This window comes from Siphateles boraxobius, unplaced genomic scaffold, assembly GCF_051911475.1.
Source record: "Siphateles boraxobius isolate OS27281-9 unplaced genomic scaffold, OSU_SipBor_1 31, whole genome shotgun sequence".
NCBI classification, from domain to species: Eukaryota; Metazoa; Chordata; class Actinopteri; order Cypriniformes; family Leuciscidae; genus Siphateles; species Siphateles boraxobius.
This window is the reverse complement of record NW_027508931.1, coordinates 18,147,194-18,163,948: the sequence shown is the minus strand read 5'-3', so window position 1 is coordinate 18,163,948 and position 16,755 is coordinate 18,147,194. Positions and strand designations below refer to the sequence as shown.

Genomic DNA, 16,755 nt, shown 5'->3' with positions numbered 1-16,755 from the left:
TTTTTAGCTAGTCATCGTCGCGTTATCGTCATAAAAAAAAGTGCGTCAACGAAATAATTTCGTTATCGTCATCGTTGACGAAAACAACACTGCTCCAGAATCACACCCAGATTCCTGACTTGATTTTTAATTGTTTGACCCCTAGAGTGAAGGTATGCATTCACCTTGAGAACTTCATCTTTGTTTCCAAATGCAATGACTTTAGTTTTGTCTTTGTTTAACTGAAGAAAGTTTTGGCACATCCAACTGTTTACTTCATCAATGCATTGGAACAGGGAGTTAATGGGGCAGATTTTAGAGTAAAATCGGGTCTATTGGAGATGTCAAATAGATTTTTTTAGGTGCGTCAAAAGTACAATCACAGTACAAGACACAGTACAATCCACGTGGGATAATCTCACAGTATAACTAGCAGCTGTATAAAATATGATACACCAGTGTTTTGCCAGTGTATCTCTTTTAATTCTTTTTATAACTGTATCCACTGTACGTCCGACTGACTGCACTGTATTCTTCCTTTTGAGTCTAAACTGAACTCAAGTGGGACTGAGAATTGGGTAAGAGAGAAACATAAACCACTTAATTGGGGAAATTGAAAGATGAAACAGTGCTGATGACCTGGGCCTGTGGTGGAGTAGTTTGATGTGTCAAATAATTACAATTTTTAATAGTTTGTTAATTGAGGATACTAATTCTTGAAGTTTTGCAAGTTGAATTTTTGCCCAATCTCTTCTGATATAATACATCTGCTCAACAGTTCATGGTCATTGTTGTCTGATTCTCCTTTTCATGATGGGTCATACATTTTCTGTAAGCGACAGCTCTGGACTGCCTGCAGGCATCAGGCATATCTCTTCTATGGTACTGAGTGTCTTGAAACCCCTCAGTTTTAGCATGTGCAGAATGAGGCCTGCCATTGTCTTGCTTCCCAGGAAAGATGTCACCTTGTTGGCAGTGAATGTCTCTGTACAATCCAAATATAATGCCTCCATGTCAGTGGTACCTTCACACAAATGCAAGTCACACATGCCATTTGCACTGATGCACCTCCATACAATGATAGATGTTTGCTTCATTCAGTGCCATCGGAAGGCACAAAGGTCACGCACATTTAACAGAGCTTTCCTGCCTTGCCCTACACAGATTGATATTTCTCTGGATTCGCTGAATCTTTTCACAATATTATGTGTGGTAGATGGGTGAAAGACATAAATACTTGTGACACACTAATTGTGATTTTTCAATTGTTAGACGATTCTTGCATGGTATTTGGCACAAAGTGGTGAGCCATGACCCATCTTTGCTTACAAATATGGAGTGTGTTGCAGCCATCAAAATATTTTTTAATACAATTAAATTGGTCAGTGAAAACATTTAACTATTTTATGAGTTAAAGTGAGTTAAATACAGGTTCAAGAGAATAAATAAATCACAGATTCTTGATTTTATTGTGTTTGTCAAAATGTCTCAACTTTTCTGGAATGGGGGTTTTAGCCAGAGCACAAGATGTTGCCAGGGCACAGCACCCTCTGTACAGAAATAAGCAGATAATGGATCCCTGATGCGAATGGCAACACAAGCAGCATTGTTGCTTCCCAGTCTTGGAGCCTGTTGGAGTGCTGCTGGCCCCTCTTTCTGGCAAGAAGAGACACATAGGTGGTTACTGGTCCCTCTTCTGGACATCCTAAAAAAGTTGTGGAGGATGCAGGTGGCCTTCACACACACCTCTGCCTTTGCTGGGCTGACAGTGAGCAGTCGACGGTACATACGCCATTGGCTTGTTAGTATGCCAAAGGCACACTCCACAGTCAACCGGGCACAACTGAGACGATAGTTGTAAATACGTTTTTCCCTCGAGAGATTGCACCCAGGAAAGGGACGCAGGAGGTTTCTTTGGAGGGGAAAGGCTTCATCCCCCACAAACACATGTGGCAGTGGAGTACAGTGCTGTGATCCTGGCAATGCAAAGTCATCTGGGAGATCAAGGTTGCCATTCCTCAGGGCTTCACCAAAGGCAGAGTTGGCCAGGGTCCCCCCATCACTGTTACGTCCATATCCACCAACATCGATTAAACGGAACCGATATTCGACATCCATAACTGCAAGAAGCACAAGAGAGAAGGTACCCTTGTAGTTATAAAACAGAGACCCTGAGTTTGGAGGGGCCTGGATGACAACCTGTTTGCCATCGATAGAACCCAAGCAGTTTGGGAAGTTCCATTGATCTAGAAAACCTGCAGCAATGTTGCTCCAATCCTGCTTTGATGCCACAGGCATATAGTCATCGAACAGGCACTCCTATATAGCCTGGGACACTGCCCCAACAATGCGTGCCACTGTGCAGACACCCACACGGTGTCATGGTTCATGAATTCACTGACTCATTCTCGCACTGTGTTTGTGTGTCTCTGTATGTGTGTGGGCGGATACTGATCAGCGGCTTCTATTTAAGCTCATGGTCTTTCGTCTTGTGTTTGTCAGATCGTTGTTGGATTTTTCCCTGTGCAGCAGGGCTTGAAAACGGAAAAAAAAAATCAATCGGTTCACTCCGAGCAGAATCGATATTTTAATGTTTCGGTTTTTGCGTTCCTCATTAAAAATTACTGTTCCGAAAACGGTTTGATTCGAATAAATACCGGTTAATAACGTTATTTTAATTTAGCCTATACTTTAAACAAATATGTATAGGCTAAATAAAGACTAATTTTTACTCAAAAATAAGATAAAACATAATTAAACATGAACATTTATTTCAAAACATTGTTAAAACCATAACAGAAATACCTGCATTAATTACAAAGCAAACAGCTGGAAAATATTGACCTGTTTCACTGGACCGTTAGACAATTGAAAGTGGCCCATTTTATGCCTAATTCTTTTCAGAAGAGTGATATCATTCTTTGTACATGACTTTTTTTGCAACACGACTTGTTTAAGAATCAGAATAAGAATCAGAAAGAGCTTTATTGCCAAATGTGCTTGCACACACAAGGATTTTTTTTTTGGAGCTGAGGCTTCCAGTGGACTATACAAATACAACAAGAAACATGAAACATAATACTACAAATTATAAGAATAAAAATATAAATATATGAGAATAAAAAGTATCACAGTTAGGTTTAGTCAGAATAGACATTTCCAGATTTACAGATTATGAACATATTTACAGTGTTTTGAATATTATAATAAATAAATCTAAATATAAGTATGAGTTGTACCAGGTTGTCACCTGAGTTGTAGGATATTGCACTAAACAGTGGGAGTATTGCACTTAAAGGCATATGCCTTGGGAGGTATGTTAACTGTTCAGGAGGGAAATGGCCTGTGGGAAGAAACTGTTCCTGTGCCGAGATGTTCTTGTGGCCAGTGATCTAAGTCTCCGTTTTGACGGTAACCGTTCAAACAGGAGGTGTCCAGGGTGAGTGGAGTCTGTGATGATTTTACCTGCTCTCTTCCTCACTCTGGAAGAGTACAGGTCCTGGAGGGATGGCAGGGGGGCACCAATGATCCTCTCCGCAGTCCGGACTGTCCGTTGTAGTCTCCTGATGTCTGATTTGGTAGCTGAACCAAACCAGACAGTGATGGATGTGCATAAGACAGACTCGATGACGGCTGAGTAGAACTGAATCAGCAGCTCCTGTGGCAAGTTGAACTTCCTCAGCTGGGGAAGGAAGTACAGTCTCTGCTGGGCTTTTTTTACAATGGAGTCAATGTGATTGTCCCACTTCAGGTCCTGAGAGATGATAGTGCCCAGGAATCTGAATGACTCCACTGCTTCCACCGTGCTGTTCATGATGGTGAGTGGGGGGAGTGCTGAGCTGTTCCTCCTGAAGTCCACGATCATCTCCACTGTTTTGAGCGTGTTCAGCTCAAGGTTGTTGTAACTGCACCAGACAGCCAGCTGTTCAACCTCCTTCAAGTAAGCAGACTCGTCACCGTTCCGGATGAGACCGATGACAGTGGTGTCGTCGGCAAATTTCAGGAGCTTGACAGAGGGGTCTTTGGAAGTGCAGTCATTAGTTTACAGGGAGAAGAGCAGTGGGGAGAGAACGCACCCTTGAGGGGCGCCAGTGCTGGTGGTGAGTGTCCTGGATGTGTGTTTCCCCAGTCTCACTCGCTGCTGCCGGTCCGTCAGGAAGCTGGAGATCCACTGACAGATCGAGGATGGTATGGAGAGCTGGGTCAGTTTGGCTGTGAGAAGATCAGGCATGATGGTATTGAAGGCTGAACTGAAGTCCACAAAGAGAATCCTTGCATAAGTCCCAGGTCTGTCGAGATGTTGCAGGATATAATGCAGTCCCATGTTGACTGCATCATCCACAGACCTGTTTGCTCTGTAAGCAAACTGAAAGGGATCCAGCAGGGGTCCAGTGATGTCCTTCAGGTGGGCCAACACCAGTCTTTCAAACGACTTCATGACCACAGACGTGAGAGCGACAGGTCTGTAGTCATTAAGTCCAGTGATTTTGGGTTTTTTGGGGACCGGAATGATAGTGGAGCGTTTGAAGCAGCAGGGAACTTCACACTACTCCAATGATATATTGAAGATCTGTGTGAAGACCGGGACCAGTTGGTCCGCACAGGCTTTTAAACAAGCAGATGAGATGCCGTCTGGGCCTGAGGCTTTCCTAGTCTTCTGTTTTTTGAGGACTCGGCTCACGTCCTCCACACAGACCTTAAGCTCAGGTTGGATGCCAGGAGGTGCAGGAGGTGATGGTGAATGTGTGAAATGCAGGTTAGAGCCGGTGTGTGGTGTGAATGAGGGCTTTTCAAACCTGCAATAAAATGAATTTAAATCGTCAGCCAGGTGTTGATTGTCCACAGATCGGGGGGATGGTGACTTGTAGTTGGTGATGTTCCTCAGGCCATTCCAGACTGATAATGGGTCGTTGGATGAAAACTGTTTTTTCAGTTTTTCAGAGTAGCTTCTTTTAGCAACTCTGATCTCCTTTGTCAGTCTGTTTCTGGCCTGGTTATACAAGATTTTATCCCCACTTCTGTAAGCATCCTCTTTGGCATGACGAAGGTGTTTGAGTTTCACAGTAAACCATGGTTTATCATTAGTGAATGATAAGAATGTCCTGGTAGGAATGCATGTATCCTCACAGAAACTTATATATGATGTTACAGTATCTGTGAGCTCATCCAGATCGTTGGTACCAGCTTCAAAAACAGTCCAATCAGTGCAATCAAAGCAGGCCTGTAGATCCTGCTCTGCTTCATTGGTCCATATTTTAACAGTCCTCAACACAGGTTTAGCTGATTTCAGTTTCTGCCTGTAGGTCGGAATAAGAAGAACCAAATAGTGATCAGAGAGCCCTAAAGCTGCTCGTGAAACGGAGTGATACGCATTCCTTATTGTGGTGTAACAGTGGTCCAGTATATTACTGTCTCTGGTGGGACATGTAACGTGCTGTCTGTATTTTGGTAGTTCACGGGAAAGATTTGCTTTGTTAAAATCCCCAATAATTATTAGAAGAGAGTCTGGGTGCCTTTGTTCCGTTTCAGATAATTGTTCACCCAGCTGTTGTAGCGCCGCGCTCACGCACGCGTCTGGAGGGATGTAAACATTCACGAGAATAAAAGAGGAAAACTCCCGTGGCGAGTAGAAAGGTTTGCAATTAATGAAATGGGTCTCTAAGTTAGGAGAGCATATCTTGTTCAGTGTTGTTTATATCTGAACACCAATTTTCGTTAATGTAGAAAACCAATCCACCACCTCTCGTTTTCCCCGTTAGCTCCGCGATGCGATCCACTCGGAAAAGCTGGAAGCCCGGCAGATGTATTGCGTTGTCCGGTATGGCTTCACTCAGCCAGGTTTCAGTGAAGCACAGAGCAGCAGAGTTAGAAAAATCCTTGTTAATCCTTGTGAGGAGAAGTAGTTCGTCCATTTTGTTAGGAAGGGATCGGAGGTTCGCAAGATGAATGCTGGGGAGTGCAGTGCGCAGGCCGCGCTCGCGGAGTTTAACAAGCGCGACGGCACGCTTCCCGCGTTTGCGTCTGACCGCGCGTTTGAACAACAACGCTGCACCTCCGACGAGAATGTCCAGCAAAACGTCTGAATAATCAAAAACTGTATAGTTTTCTGGTGTGTGTTTCCTAATGTCCAGTAGTTCGTCTTTGGTGAAACTGATAGGAAAATAATGACTAAACACAGGACAAACGAACAAAAACAACACAATAGCTGAAGAGCTCAACACCGAGGCAGCCATCTGCGGCGCCATCTTTTGGAAAAGCAGAAATTACATGAAAGAAGAAGAAATTACATGAATGAAAAAAAAAATAAACTGGATAACCATTGCTCTTTAAATGCACTGTCAACTGCTAATTTCAAAGCAAACACTCCGCAACACGTCCTTGCATCACATAATCAAATTCAGTCAGCTAATAAACCTTGATCATTCAATGCAATATAACATTGTAAAACTACAACAACATTTTTACCATCTAATACAAAGCATTAACAGTCCATAAAGAAAAGATTGACCTGTCCTGTTTTGGCTACCTCAAAGACTAGGCTACAGGAAAAATGTGCGAGGTGCTAGTAGGCCTACTTGAATAAGCTTAAACGAAATCCACAAACTAAATCAGTCTATTTGAGCTTAAAGTCCGTACTGCTTGTTTAAACGTACAAAAAGAATGTCCTCCAATACCTGTGCATTCATTGAAGACCTCAGTGGGGAAAGAATGTACTTGAGGCATGAAAATGCTCGCTCTACGCTGACTTGCGTTACAGGTAGTGCAATTACATTCATAGCAAGTTTGTGCAAATCTGGGTTAGTGGGAGCAACACTTGCCCAGTACTTAAAAATACACTCACTCCTCTTAAGGCGTGCTTCTCTTGAATACATATCCAAAACAGATGAGATGGAAACCCGAGTGTGTTTTACTGTTGTACTTTCTTTTTCTTTCGCCATCAACAGCTGTTCTATCTCGTCGTCATCGTCGGATGACTGAGATGGAGTGTACTGTGTAGTTACTTTGCTGCCGGATAAAGTCTGAATGGCTTCCCAGGCACGACATAAGTTAATTTTTGCATTTTCGGATTGAAGTTCGCTGAGAAAAAGTCTGTATCTAGGATCGAGAAATAAAGCAGTCAGAAAGGCGTCATTGTCAAAGAGAGCTGTTTGTCATGATTTGAGACACTGAACTAGGCGTTTTGCAAAGGGATTGTCAATTCTGTCTGTGCACATTACACACTGAAGCCAAACACCATAGAAGTTACCTGCTGTGAGCTGGTCCAACTGGAGGCTTTTCGTTGCAATTTTCGCTGGTTTCAGTGTACTCACCAAGTTGGATATTGTCTCCCATTCATTCTCACGTAAATGTAGTTATTTAATATTTGGTGACATGTCCTCGCAAAAATTCTGAAGCTCTAAAAGCCGCTCCAGCATATTGTGTGTTGAATGCCAGCGCGTTGGACAGTCAACAATGGCCCTTTTGTGTCCCATTCTTTTAAGAAGAGTAACAACGTTCTGTGTGCGCAACTTTTTTGCAACACGTCTTGCTTTAGAAATCAAATTGGATGACCGTTGCTCTTTTAATGCGTCGTCAACTGCTAACTGAAGGGTATGAGCCGAGCACCTCACACTGCGCAACACATGTCCTGACATCACAGAGTCAAGTTCAATTACCACATCCGGTGTTTCGCCTTGGATTGCATCTAGCTCATCCTCATCCATTCCTGCGTCCAAGGGATCAGTTTCATTCGCTTCTTTAGATGGGATGCCCTCTTGCATTTCGGATAGTAAAGACAATGCCTTTAACATGTTAGCGCCGTTATCTGACGTAGCTGAGAAAACTTGCCGCAATTCAACATTATATTCCTGCAAGACATCCTTCACAACGGATGAAATGTATGCGGCTGTGTGTCGTTCAGTCAGCTCCCTTACGGCCAAAGTGCGCAACACAATTTTTTCTCCGTCAGTGTACTGTACATTTATACCCAGAACAGATCAGTCTTTGCATGTGGCTGAATCAATTTTAAGCATTAGTAGTCTTCCCTTTAACTCATTCTTGAGCTTTTCCCTTCTCACCTGAGCAACACTTGACACCATATCACGGATATTTGAGGAGTTGATAGCGAAATCATTTCCTATAGCCTGTTGTAATGGGTCAATAATTTTTCTTCCATTAATGTAAATGGTCTCCCGTTTACAGTTACTAGCTCTATGCACGCATCTTTTAGAACATCAGGATTCAGTTGAATATGTAGGCCTGTTGTCTTTGGCTTTTTAACTATGACTGAATTCAGAGTTGTTTGTCCATCTGCTGTAGATGCTGGTCTTTTATTGCTGGTTGAATCAACATACTCTGCTGGATGTTTACGTTGATTCCCGGTTACTTCTGCCCCGCATCCTTCAATATTGCAGACAGACTTGTTAGACGTCTTGTCATAGGAGAAATAATGACGAAAAGGATTTTCTTGGTGGCGACCCATCTAAAAAAAGTAATTGACAGACTATTATATAGGCCTAGGTTCTATTCCGTTCTAAAAATTAGCTCACTCCCATTAATTACAGAAGAGATACAAACAAAAATAGTTTGCATTACTTCGTATGGTTATTCTTCACGTTTCTAAGCATGTTTTAACTTAAACATACCTCTGGGCATTGGATGGGTAGCCTACTTTGTGGCTATTTAAGAAAAATCGTATTGTGCCGGAGAGATTGCCTGCCGATGACTGCTGCGCAGGCATTTAACTCACGCTTGATGCGTCAACGTCATATGCTGTAACCTAGGTACTCAATTCATGATTGTTCACTGCCAAATTCAAATATTAAAGAGAACGATAAAAAAAACGTTATTAACCGGTTAATGATAATTTCAAATAAACGTTTCTGTTCAGAACGATTAAAAATTATTTTGTTTTCGTTTTTGTTCCTGTTAAAATTTCGTTCGTTTCCGGTTTTCGTTTTCGTTCCTTGAACCGGTTCAGAGCCCTGCTGTGCAGTCTTGGTCTTCGTCTTGTGCCTCTGGTTCCCGTCTTGGATGTTCTGTGTTCTGTCTGCCTGCCGTCTTCCGGAGGATTCCATTCACCTGTCATCATTCTACATGGAGAATCGGGTTGCCCATCTGCTCCCTGCGCTACCTCAGAGACTGAACTTGCACCTTCACTCATCAGACCATCATCCTGTCCTTTCTGCAATAAACCACTATATTCATCGCATTTGCATCTTCTGTTTTATTAACGTCACACACGGTAGCTGTAACTTATTGTTGTGAATGAGTCACCAGTGGCAAGGTATCTGCAACAACAGAGGTATACACTGTAAAAACATTAATTTTCTTAGAGCTGTTTTTACAGTGTATACCTCTGTTGTCTCCCACCTCACTAACCTAAAAAAAACTTTTAAATACCAAAATATACAACATAAAAAAGTAACAATTCTCTCCATTTTCTCATCTTGCTACAAAATGTATAAAATTAACTATATTCTTATTATTCTTATTATTTATAATAATAAAAAAATTAAACATTTACTCTCCCAAGTTAAACGTGGGAACTTTGTTTTTATATAAACATGTAAAAGGCCTATAATGTAAAAATGACATTAAAAATCCTATAAATAATGGGCATTCACCGTGGGCAAATGGCAAGGCACTCGGTTGGGGGAATTGCCTGACGAAACGATGTATTCTGCATCGTTATCCTAGGTGCCAGTATGGTCAGCAGCTTATCAAACTCTGTCTTGTTCAGCCTACAGCCAACATCGTCAAAACGAAGCTCCTGTACAAACCGATGGCACCGTCTCCTTCGCATGTAAAGTAGGGTGATAATGACAATCTTCGTTACATAGTCCATGATGACAATTGACAAACATTGCTTGATGCCATTTTATAACCCTTAAGTTGTTATTTTATTTATTCTAGTCGCTTCATAAAATTAAGGTTGAACTACTGTAGTCACAAGGACTGTTTTAAAGATGTCTTTCCGACCTTTCTGGGCCTTCAAAGTGTTAATTAAATAGCTGTCAATGGAGCCCCCCCTGAGCCATCGGATTTCATGAAAAAATATCTTAATTTGTGTTCTGAAAATGAATGAAGGTGTGTAATTAATGAGTTATTAGTGAGTAATTAATGACAGAATAAAAAATTTTGCCCGAACTATCCCTTTAATAGAAAACAACTATAAATAATAAGACATACTTACAAGTTGAGATCCATAGACAACAGATAGTCCAGACAAAATGGGAATGGCTATGTCTTTCAGGAGAAGCTTTTGTGCATATAGCCTGCATTATACACTCTTTTGCAAGCTGTTCTCCTAAAAATGTGCAGCGCACAGACACACTTTGAGATTGTAATGTTCAGGAACAGTGTTAAAAATAAAATATAACCTCTCTAATTTGTCAGCTTTTGGACAAACTTTTTCCGGGGTGTTAAATAACAGCGACAACAACTCTTCCTATTCTCTAAAGCAGCCCAACATGGCCTCACCCCCTTTGTTGCATGTTTCTGGGGGCAGGGTTTATGTAAATTTTAGGGTTTCTGATGTTACCAACCCGGGAAGAAGCTCGTTGTAGTCCCTAGGAGCCGTTTGTTGTAGTCCTTAAAAAGCCATTTCTGTAAAAGAACATATTTCCGTTTGCATTGAACTTTTAGCTTTGTAACTTTGCAGATGCTGTTTATGCTCAAACAGCAACATTACACACTAACTAAGATTAAAAAAGTGAAATCATAATCAAGGACCCCTTTAAATCATGGCCACAATTTAATTAAAATGAATGAATTAATTAGTAGACAGCAAATCCACAAAATAACTTCTGTAATCAGGCATAACATTTATCACACCGTTTTATCAAATCGTCCAATTGTTCCTCATCTCCTCCCTGCTGTCCACCTTTCTTTTTTATTTTGTTTATTTTGTTGCTCTTTTGTTTTGGCTGTCTTTCTTCTTTTTTTCTTCCCATCATTTCCTGACGCTCCCTCAGGGGTTTCAGTGGAGGCTGGTGTCTCTTTGCTCTCCAGATCAGAGGGCTTATTACGGTACAGTAGAATGCAGTAAATGGCACACATTAGTGTACAGTTCCCATTGTATTTTTGAGAGTTTTATAAAGAGTTTTATAAATGGACTGAGTTTACACATCGGGAAGAGTTTGATAAAAGTGAACTGAGAGCTGAGTCCAGTGGGAAAGAGTGTCTTTATATTGTGCTGTAGCTTTACTACGGTGTACGCGCATGTGGCGCACCTTTTCTTAGTTTTTTTATTAATAAATTGTACGAGTCCCCGTTACGCCGACCTTTCTCTTCTTTCATCCCACACAAAGAACCTTCGTTACACAAATGTTTTATATTTAATGTCAGTTCGGTTTAGTAATGTAGGTGTATGTGATAAGTGTAGATTATAAAACTGTAACTTGTAGTGCTTTGAAACATATTTCAGATGGTTTGCTCATAAATTAAAAGGTTATTAAAAATGACTTAATGGAAGATCATAATGTTACATTTTGATAAAAACAAAATCCCAATTTATTAGACCAAATACTCAGGTTGTGCTAAAGGAAACATCCCAACATATATTCATAGCAGGTTTTGAATAAGTTGTTTTATTATTATACTGTGACCCTGAATCACAAAACCAGTCACAAGTCACACGGGTATATTTGTTGCAATAGCCAACAATACATTGTATGGGTCAAAATTATAGATTTTTCTTTTATGGCAAAAATCATTAGGATATTAAGTAAAGATCATGTTCCATCAAGATATTTTGTAAATTTCCTACCGTATATATATAACACATTTATTTTTGTGAGTGGATGCAGCACAATCGTGAAGATAAATGGACAACTTTAAAGGTTATTTTCTCAATGTTTAGATTTTTTTGCACCCTCAGATTCCAGATTTTCAAATAGTTGTATCTCGGCCAAATATGATCATATCCTAACAAACCATACATAAATGGAAAGCTTATGTATTCAGCTTTCAGGTGATTTATATATCTTATTTTCAAAAAATGTACCAATGTGACTGGTTTTGTGGTCCAGGGTCCAATATGATCCTGGACAGATTTGAGAAGCACTGAATGAATGACAGAAACAAACATGTCTGTGACTCAGAACAACTTTATTATAGGGAAACACAGAATCACAAAACAGAACGTTTTTCAAATATATAATTATGCTTTTCCCATAAGAAAACTTTTAGTGTTGTTTTCTGGCTTGAGTAAAATAATGTAACATTTTGGAACAAAGATACAAAACAAGAGTCCAAAACTAGAGGCCAAGATGGCAAAAATTTCCACAGCTACGCTGTACTTCCCTGGTGAGCTCACATATGCTGGCACAAAAGTAATCCACACAGCACAAAAGATCAACATGCTGAAAGTTATAAATTTTGCCTCATTAAAATTATCTGGAAGTTTGCGGGCAAAGAAGGCCAACAGAATGCAGACAGAAGCCAGAAAGCTAATGTAGCCCAGTACACAGGCAAATCCCACAACTGACCCAACTGTGCACTCAAGGATGACCTTTGAACCCTGGATTCCAAAGTTACGGCGAGGTGAAGGCGGACTGACAGAGAGCCAAATGGAACAGATAGCCACCTGAATGCAGGTAAAGACCAGAACGCTTCTTCTCTGCTGGCCCGGTCCAAACCATTTGATAAGAGCTGAGGATCCAGGTCTAGCGGAGTGGAATGCAGCTAGAACCACAATAGTCTTGACCAGAATACAGGAGATGCACATGACAAAACTGATCCCAAACACAGCCTGTTGAATCCTACATGACCAGAGTGATGGCTGGCCTACAAATACTAGTGAACACAAGAAGCAGAGTTTGAGAGACAGCAGGAGCAGGAAGCTTAGCTCTGAGTTGTTAGCTTTAACTATTGGAGTGTTTCTATGGTACAGGAAAATAACAGCCACTGTAGCTGTAATAACAGCACCCGAAACAGCAACACCCATCAGTGCAATGCCCATTGTTTCTCTAACAGAGAGAAACTCAGTCTCACGGGGCACACATTCATTTCTGAAACTATTTGACCAGAACTCTTGGGGACAGCGATAACATTTTATTGAACCTAGGGGGAAAAAAATCAAAAGAGGAACATTAAAGCTCTATGGTGTTTAGTGACTTAAATTAGTATAAAATATAGTGTTAGAGAACATTAATGACCTGTACTATTGCTGATTTCCCCCTCTGTACAGGGCAGGCAGTCAAAACAGCACACTGGAAGACCCTTCTTAATAGCTTTACGTGTCCCAGGGGGACACTCAGAAGTGCACTTGGATACAGGCATCTGGTAACATGACATAAGGAAGGCATTTAAGGGCAATAGACAATGATTATTAATACAATTTACATACATTGTATGTCTGGCATTTAGCAAGACCCATAACCAATACATACAAACACTAGGCCTATTTAATATATATATATATATATATACATATATATACATATATATATATATATATATATATATATATATATATATATATATATATATATATATATATATATATACACAGTATATTAGAAGCCCGTCTCACCTTCCCAGAGTCTCCAGGCCATGTAATGGCTGACTCATTAATAATGAGCTGGTTTCCCTCTACTCGCCCAATGGAAACATAGTGGAGTGAACCATCAGGAGCTCTCTGCCAGTTCACTAGGTCATAGACAGGTGGAATGCTGCCATCCTGGAAATAAAATTCCTCTCCTAACAGAGTGGTGAAATTAACTTGTCTAACGTGCTGTAAAAGCTGAACAAGTCAGGAAAAGAGAGACAATTTAAATATTTGGAACAACCACAAAGTTCATGTGACATTTAAGCCATACTTAAAATGAAACATTTCATTGCAGATTCTTAAAATTATGAAATACTTAATATTTACATTATATGCATTATTTAAACCTGAAAAGGTTTAAAGATGCCTTACTTGAAAAGTTAGCTTACTTTAAATTTTGATTTTGAAATATAAATCAGACATATTCAAATTGTGTTTATTTGATGAAGTACATAATTAAGTTTTAAAATGAATATATGCAATTTTACAGCTCATTTATTAACAACCCTATTAACCTTAAACATATGCTGTTTTAAACTAAATCTGAATAAGCTAAAACAGTAGGAGATAATAAATTATGTAAATAAAATTGCATTGAAAGAGCATACTTTTCAATTGATTAAAATAAAATAAAGTAAATATTTGAATGTGTAAAACATTCTACACAACAAATTAAACACTTCTTATTGTTAAATGTCTTGTTTGAAAAGTGCTTTCTTTAAATGAATGCCAGTTGGGTAGCTGGATTCATATTTTGTTATGTAAATGCAATGACATTCATACATTTTGAAATGCTAAAATTGTGTCCTTTTTTGGACCACTATATAAATAAATATTTAAAATTCACATGAGATGCATACCTGTGCTGGAGTGATGTTGTCTGGAGAGGAGCACTTTGGTTTTATTTTGGGATTGGAGTTTTTTTGCGGGGTGCAGGCCAGCAAAGAATGAAGTGCATGAGCAGCAGCATATACAGCCAAGTAAACATTATATGTCACTGTCAGATGAGAAGTATCTGTAAATTGACTGTGTACCCCTTCCAGACTCTCTCTGCCACTGCATGGAGGCAGGGCTTTCTGAATTAACACAGAAGAGCTTTCTGTAAGGCTACAGCCAAATGTATTTTCCCACAAGATCCTCAAGAATTCATCATCAGGGTAACGGGCAGGATGTAGCTGCCGGAGATGTGCATCAAAACCAGGTATAGGCACGCTTCTTAATGCCACACCTAGTGTTCCCTTAGAGATGGTGTAGAGCTTGGGATTGGCCAAGAGATCACTGGTACTCCAGATCTCACTTGCCAGGAACAGCCTGTCTGTCACATTCCTTCGGACCAATTCCAAGAGAAAAACTTCAACATCCGCATACCAAGCAAACACCAAGATCACACGGGCAGATGAGGCTTGGACTGTTGTGGCAGCATGGGCCACATCCTTTGTTAATTGCTCCCTGTAGAGTGTGTGAAAAAAGGCCAAGCAGATCCCCGAGCCCTTGATTTCCTCTTCAAATATCTGCACAGCCCCACGCCCATAGTCATTATCGCCAACCACAGCTCCAACCCAGGTCCAACCAAAGTGTTTGGCCATCTGTGCCATGGTGCGTGCCTGAAAGGCATCACTGGGGACAGTGCGGAAGAAATTGGGGTACTTTTGTCTGTCACTGAGACATTGGCAGCTAGCCAGGTAACTGATCTGGAAGCACATTTAAAACAATATTTGCACACTTGCATTTAAATGTCATAGTGCATTTTTACAAATGGACAAACATCAATTCAATCACAATTTGACTTTCTTATTCGGTGCGTGATATAACCCTCACCACTGTGATTTGCAGGGGACTCAGGGTCCCGGATAGAAGAATGGTCTGAGTAGAAGAAGAATCTCCAATGAGGAGCTTGGCTGGTCTAATGGTACCACAAGTTTCATTTCCTCCACTGATCATTGAGATAGCAGCCATCAGGCCGTTGGGGTATCGGGCACAGCTATCCATTATGTGATAACCCAGTCGGACCCCTGGCAACAGAGTGGCGCTCTGGTTAATTTCTTCAACTGCAAACACAACCGCCTGAAGCCAGCGAATAGAACGTTCCTGAAAACTAACCACAGATAAACAATTTCCAGTATAATAATTTTTTTTCTTGGGTGCCACAAAGCATATACAATATTGAATATGTGTAACATTTTTCAGAAAAATAAAACATATATATATATTTTTTTCATTGGTGAGCAAGAATCAAACTGATCACTGTCAGTACTGAAAGTTAGGAACATTCTGCTGGCAAAACAGCAATAGGGTTAGTATATTGAATGATAATTCTGTAGACTAAATCTACTGTATGTTCACATATATTTCACAATTAAGAGTTAGCAGATATAAAGCAAACAGTTTACTAATACTCTAATGAGAGTTAGTTGACATGTAGTTGCAAAGTTACTTATAGTCAACAGAATGTTAAAAGGGACCATTAAAATAAAGTGTTACCCAAAAACATATAAAACATGATTCTGTGTTTAAATGATAGTGTATGTTTGTGCATGTACAAAAAAAGAAAAAAAAAAGAAAAGACATTGTGGAAATAAAACAAAACAAAATAAAAAATCTGATTTTTTTTATATTGAAAATACACCTGCAGGGGAAATCTTACAGAACAAATTTAGTATATAAAATATCGTTCTACAGCACACATTAATACACAGGTGTGAGGAGTGATAGGAAAGATAATTAGAAATGGCACATAACTTACTTTAAGCAGGACCCTAAGTCAGGTTTTCTGGTAAAGCTCAGGTCAGGGGTTGCAACCAGGCTGTGTACATTAATGAGAGTACCGATAATCACATCACCATCCTGATAGGAACCATCAACATCTAAGTTCTGAGAAGCATCCACGTTCACACACTTTTCCTGCAGAGTCCCTTCTACCAGAGAAGTCCCACATACTGCCCACAGTAGAAGCACCAGCACAGAAAGTGGAAGCCATGATGGGACATGTACAGACATTGGGCACAGTTTGGTGTTACCAGTTTCTCTGGAAGTCTTTCTGCACCCTTGTGCGTCAGTGCAAGGCAAGAAGGGGTATTTGTTTTGACCACAGTCCCAAGAGAGCAGTAGGAAAACAAGGGGCAGAAAAAACAACATGAGGCCAAATTGCACCTCCTCCGAGTCATATAATTAAAGACAATTACACAATTATTTTTGATGAGTTCGAGGTAAGATAGAGATCTGAGACACTGTTATTTTCAGACTTG

The 16,755-nt window shown here is 40.2% G+C and overlaps 1 protein-coding gene across 1 annotated transcript; it reads right to left on the bottom strand.

Annotated features, from left to right (window-relative positions):
* Positions 1-12,121: 12,121 nt before the first annotated feature.
* olfcr1 (olfactory receptor C family, r1) lies at positions 12,122-16,507 on the bottom strand. Its single transcript, XM_077194033.1, has 6 exons — positions 16,254-16,507; positions 15,329-15,605; positions 14,371-15,201; positions 13,496-13,705; positions 13,119-13,242; positions 12,122-13,023 (listed from the first exon to the last, which is right to left on the bottom strand). The coding sequence occupies exons 1-6, from the start codon at positions 16,505-16,507 to the stop codon at positions 12,122-12,124; spliced, it is 2,598 nt and encodes an 865-aa protein (XP_077050148.1).
* Positions 16,508-16,755: the final 248 nt, after the last annotated feature.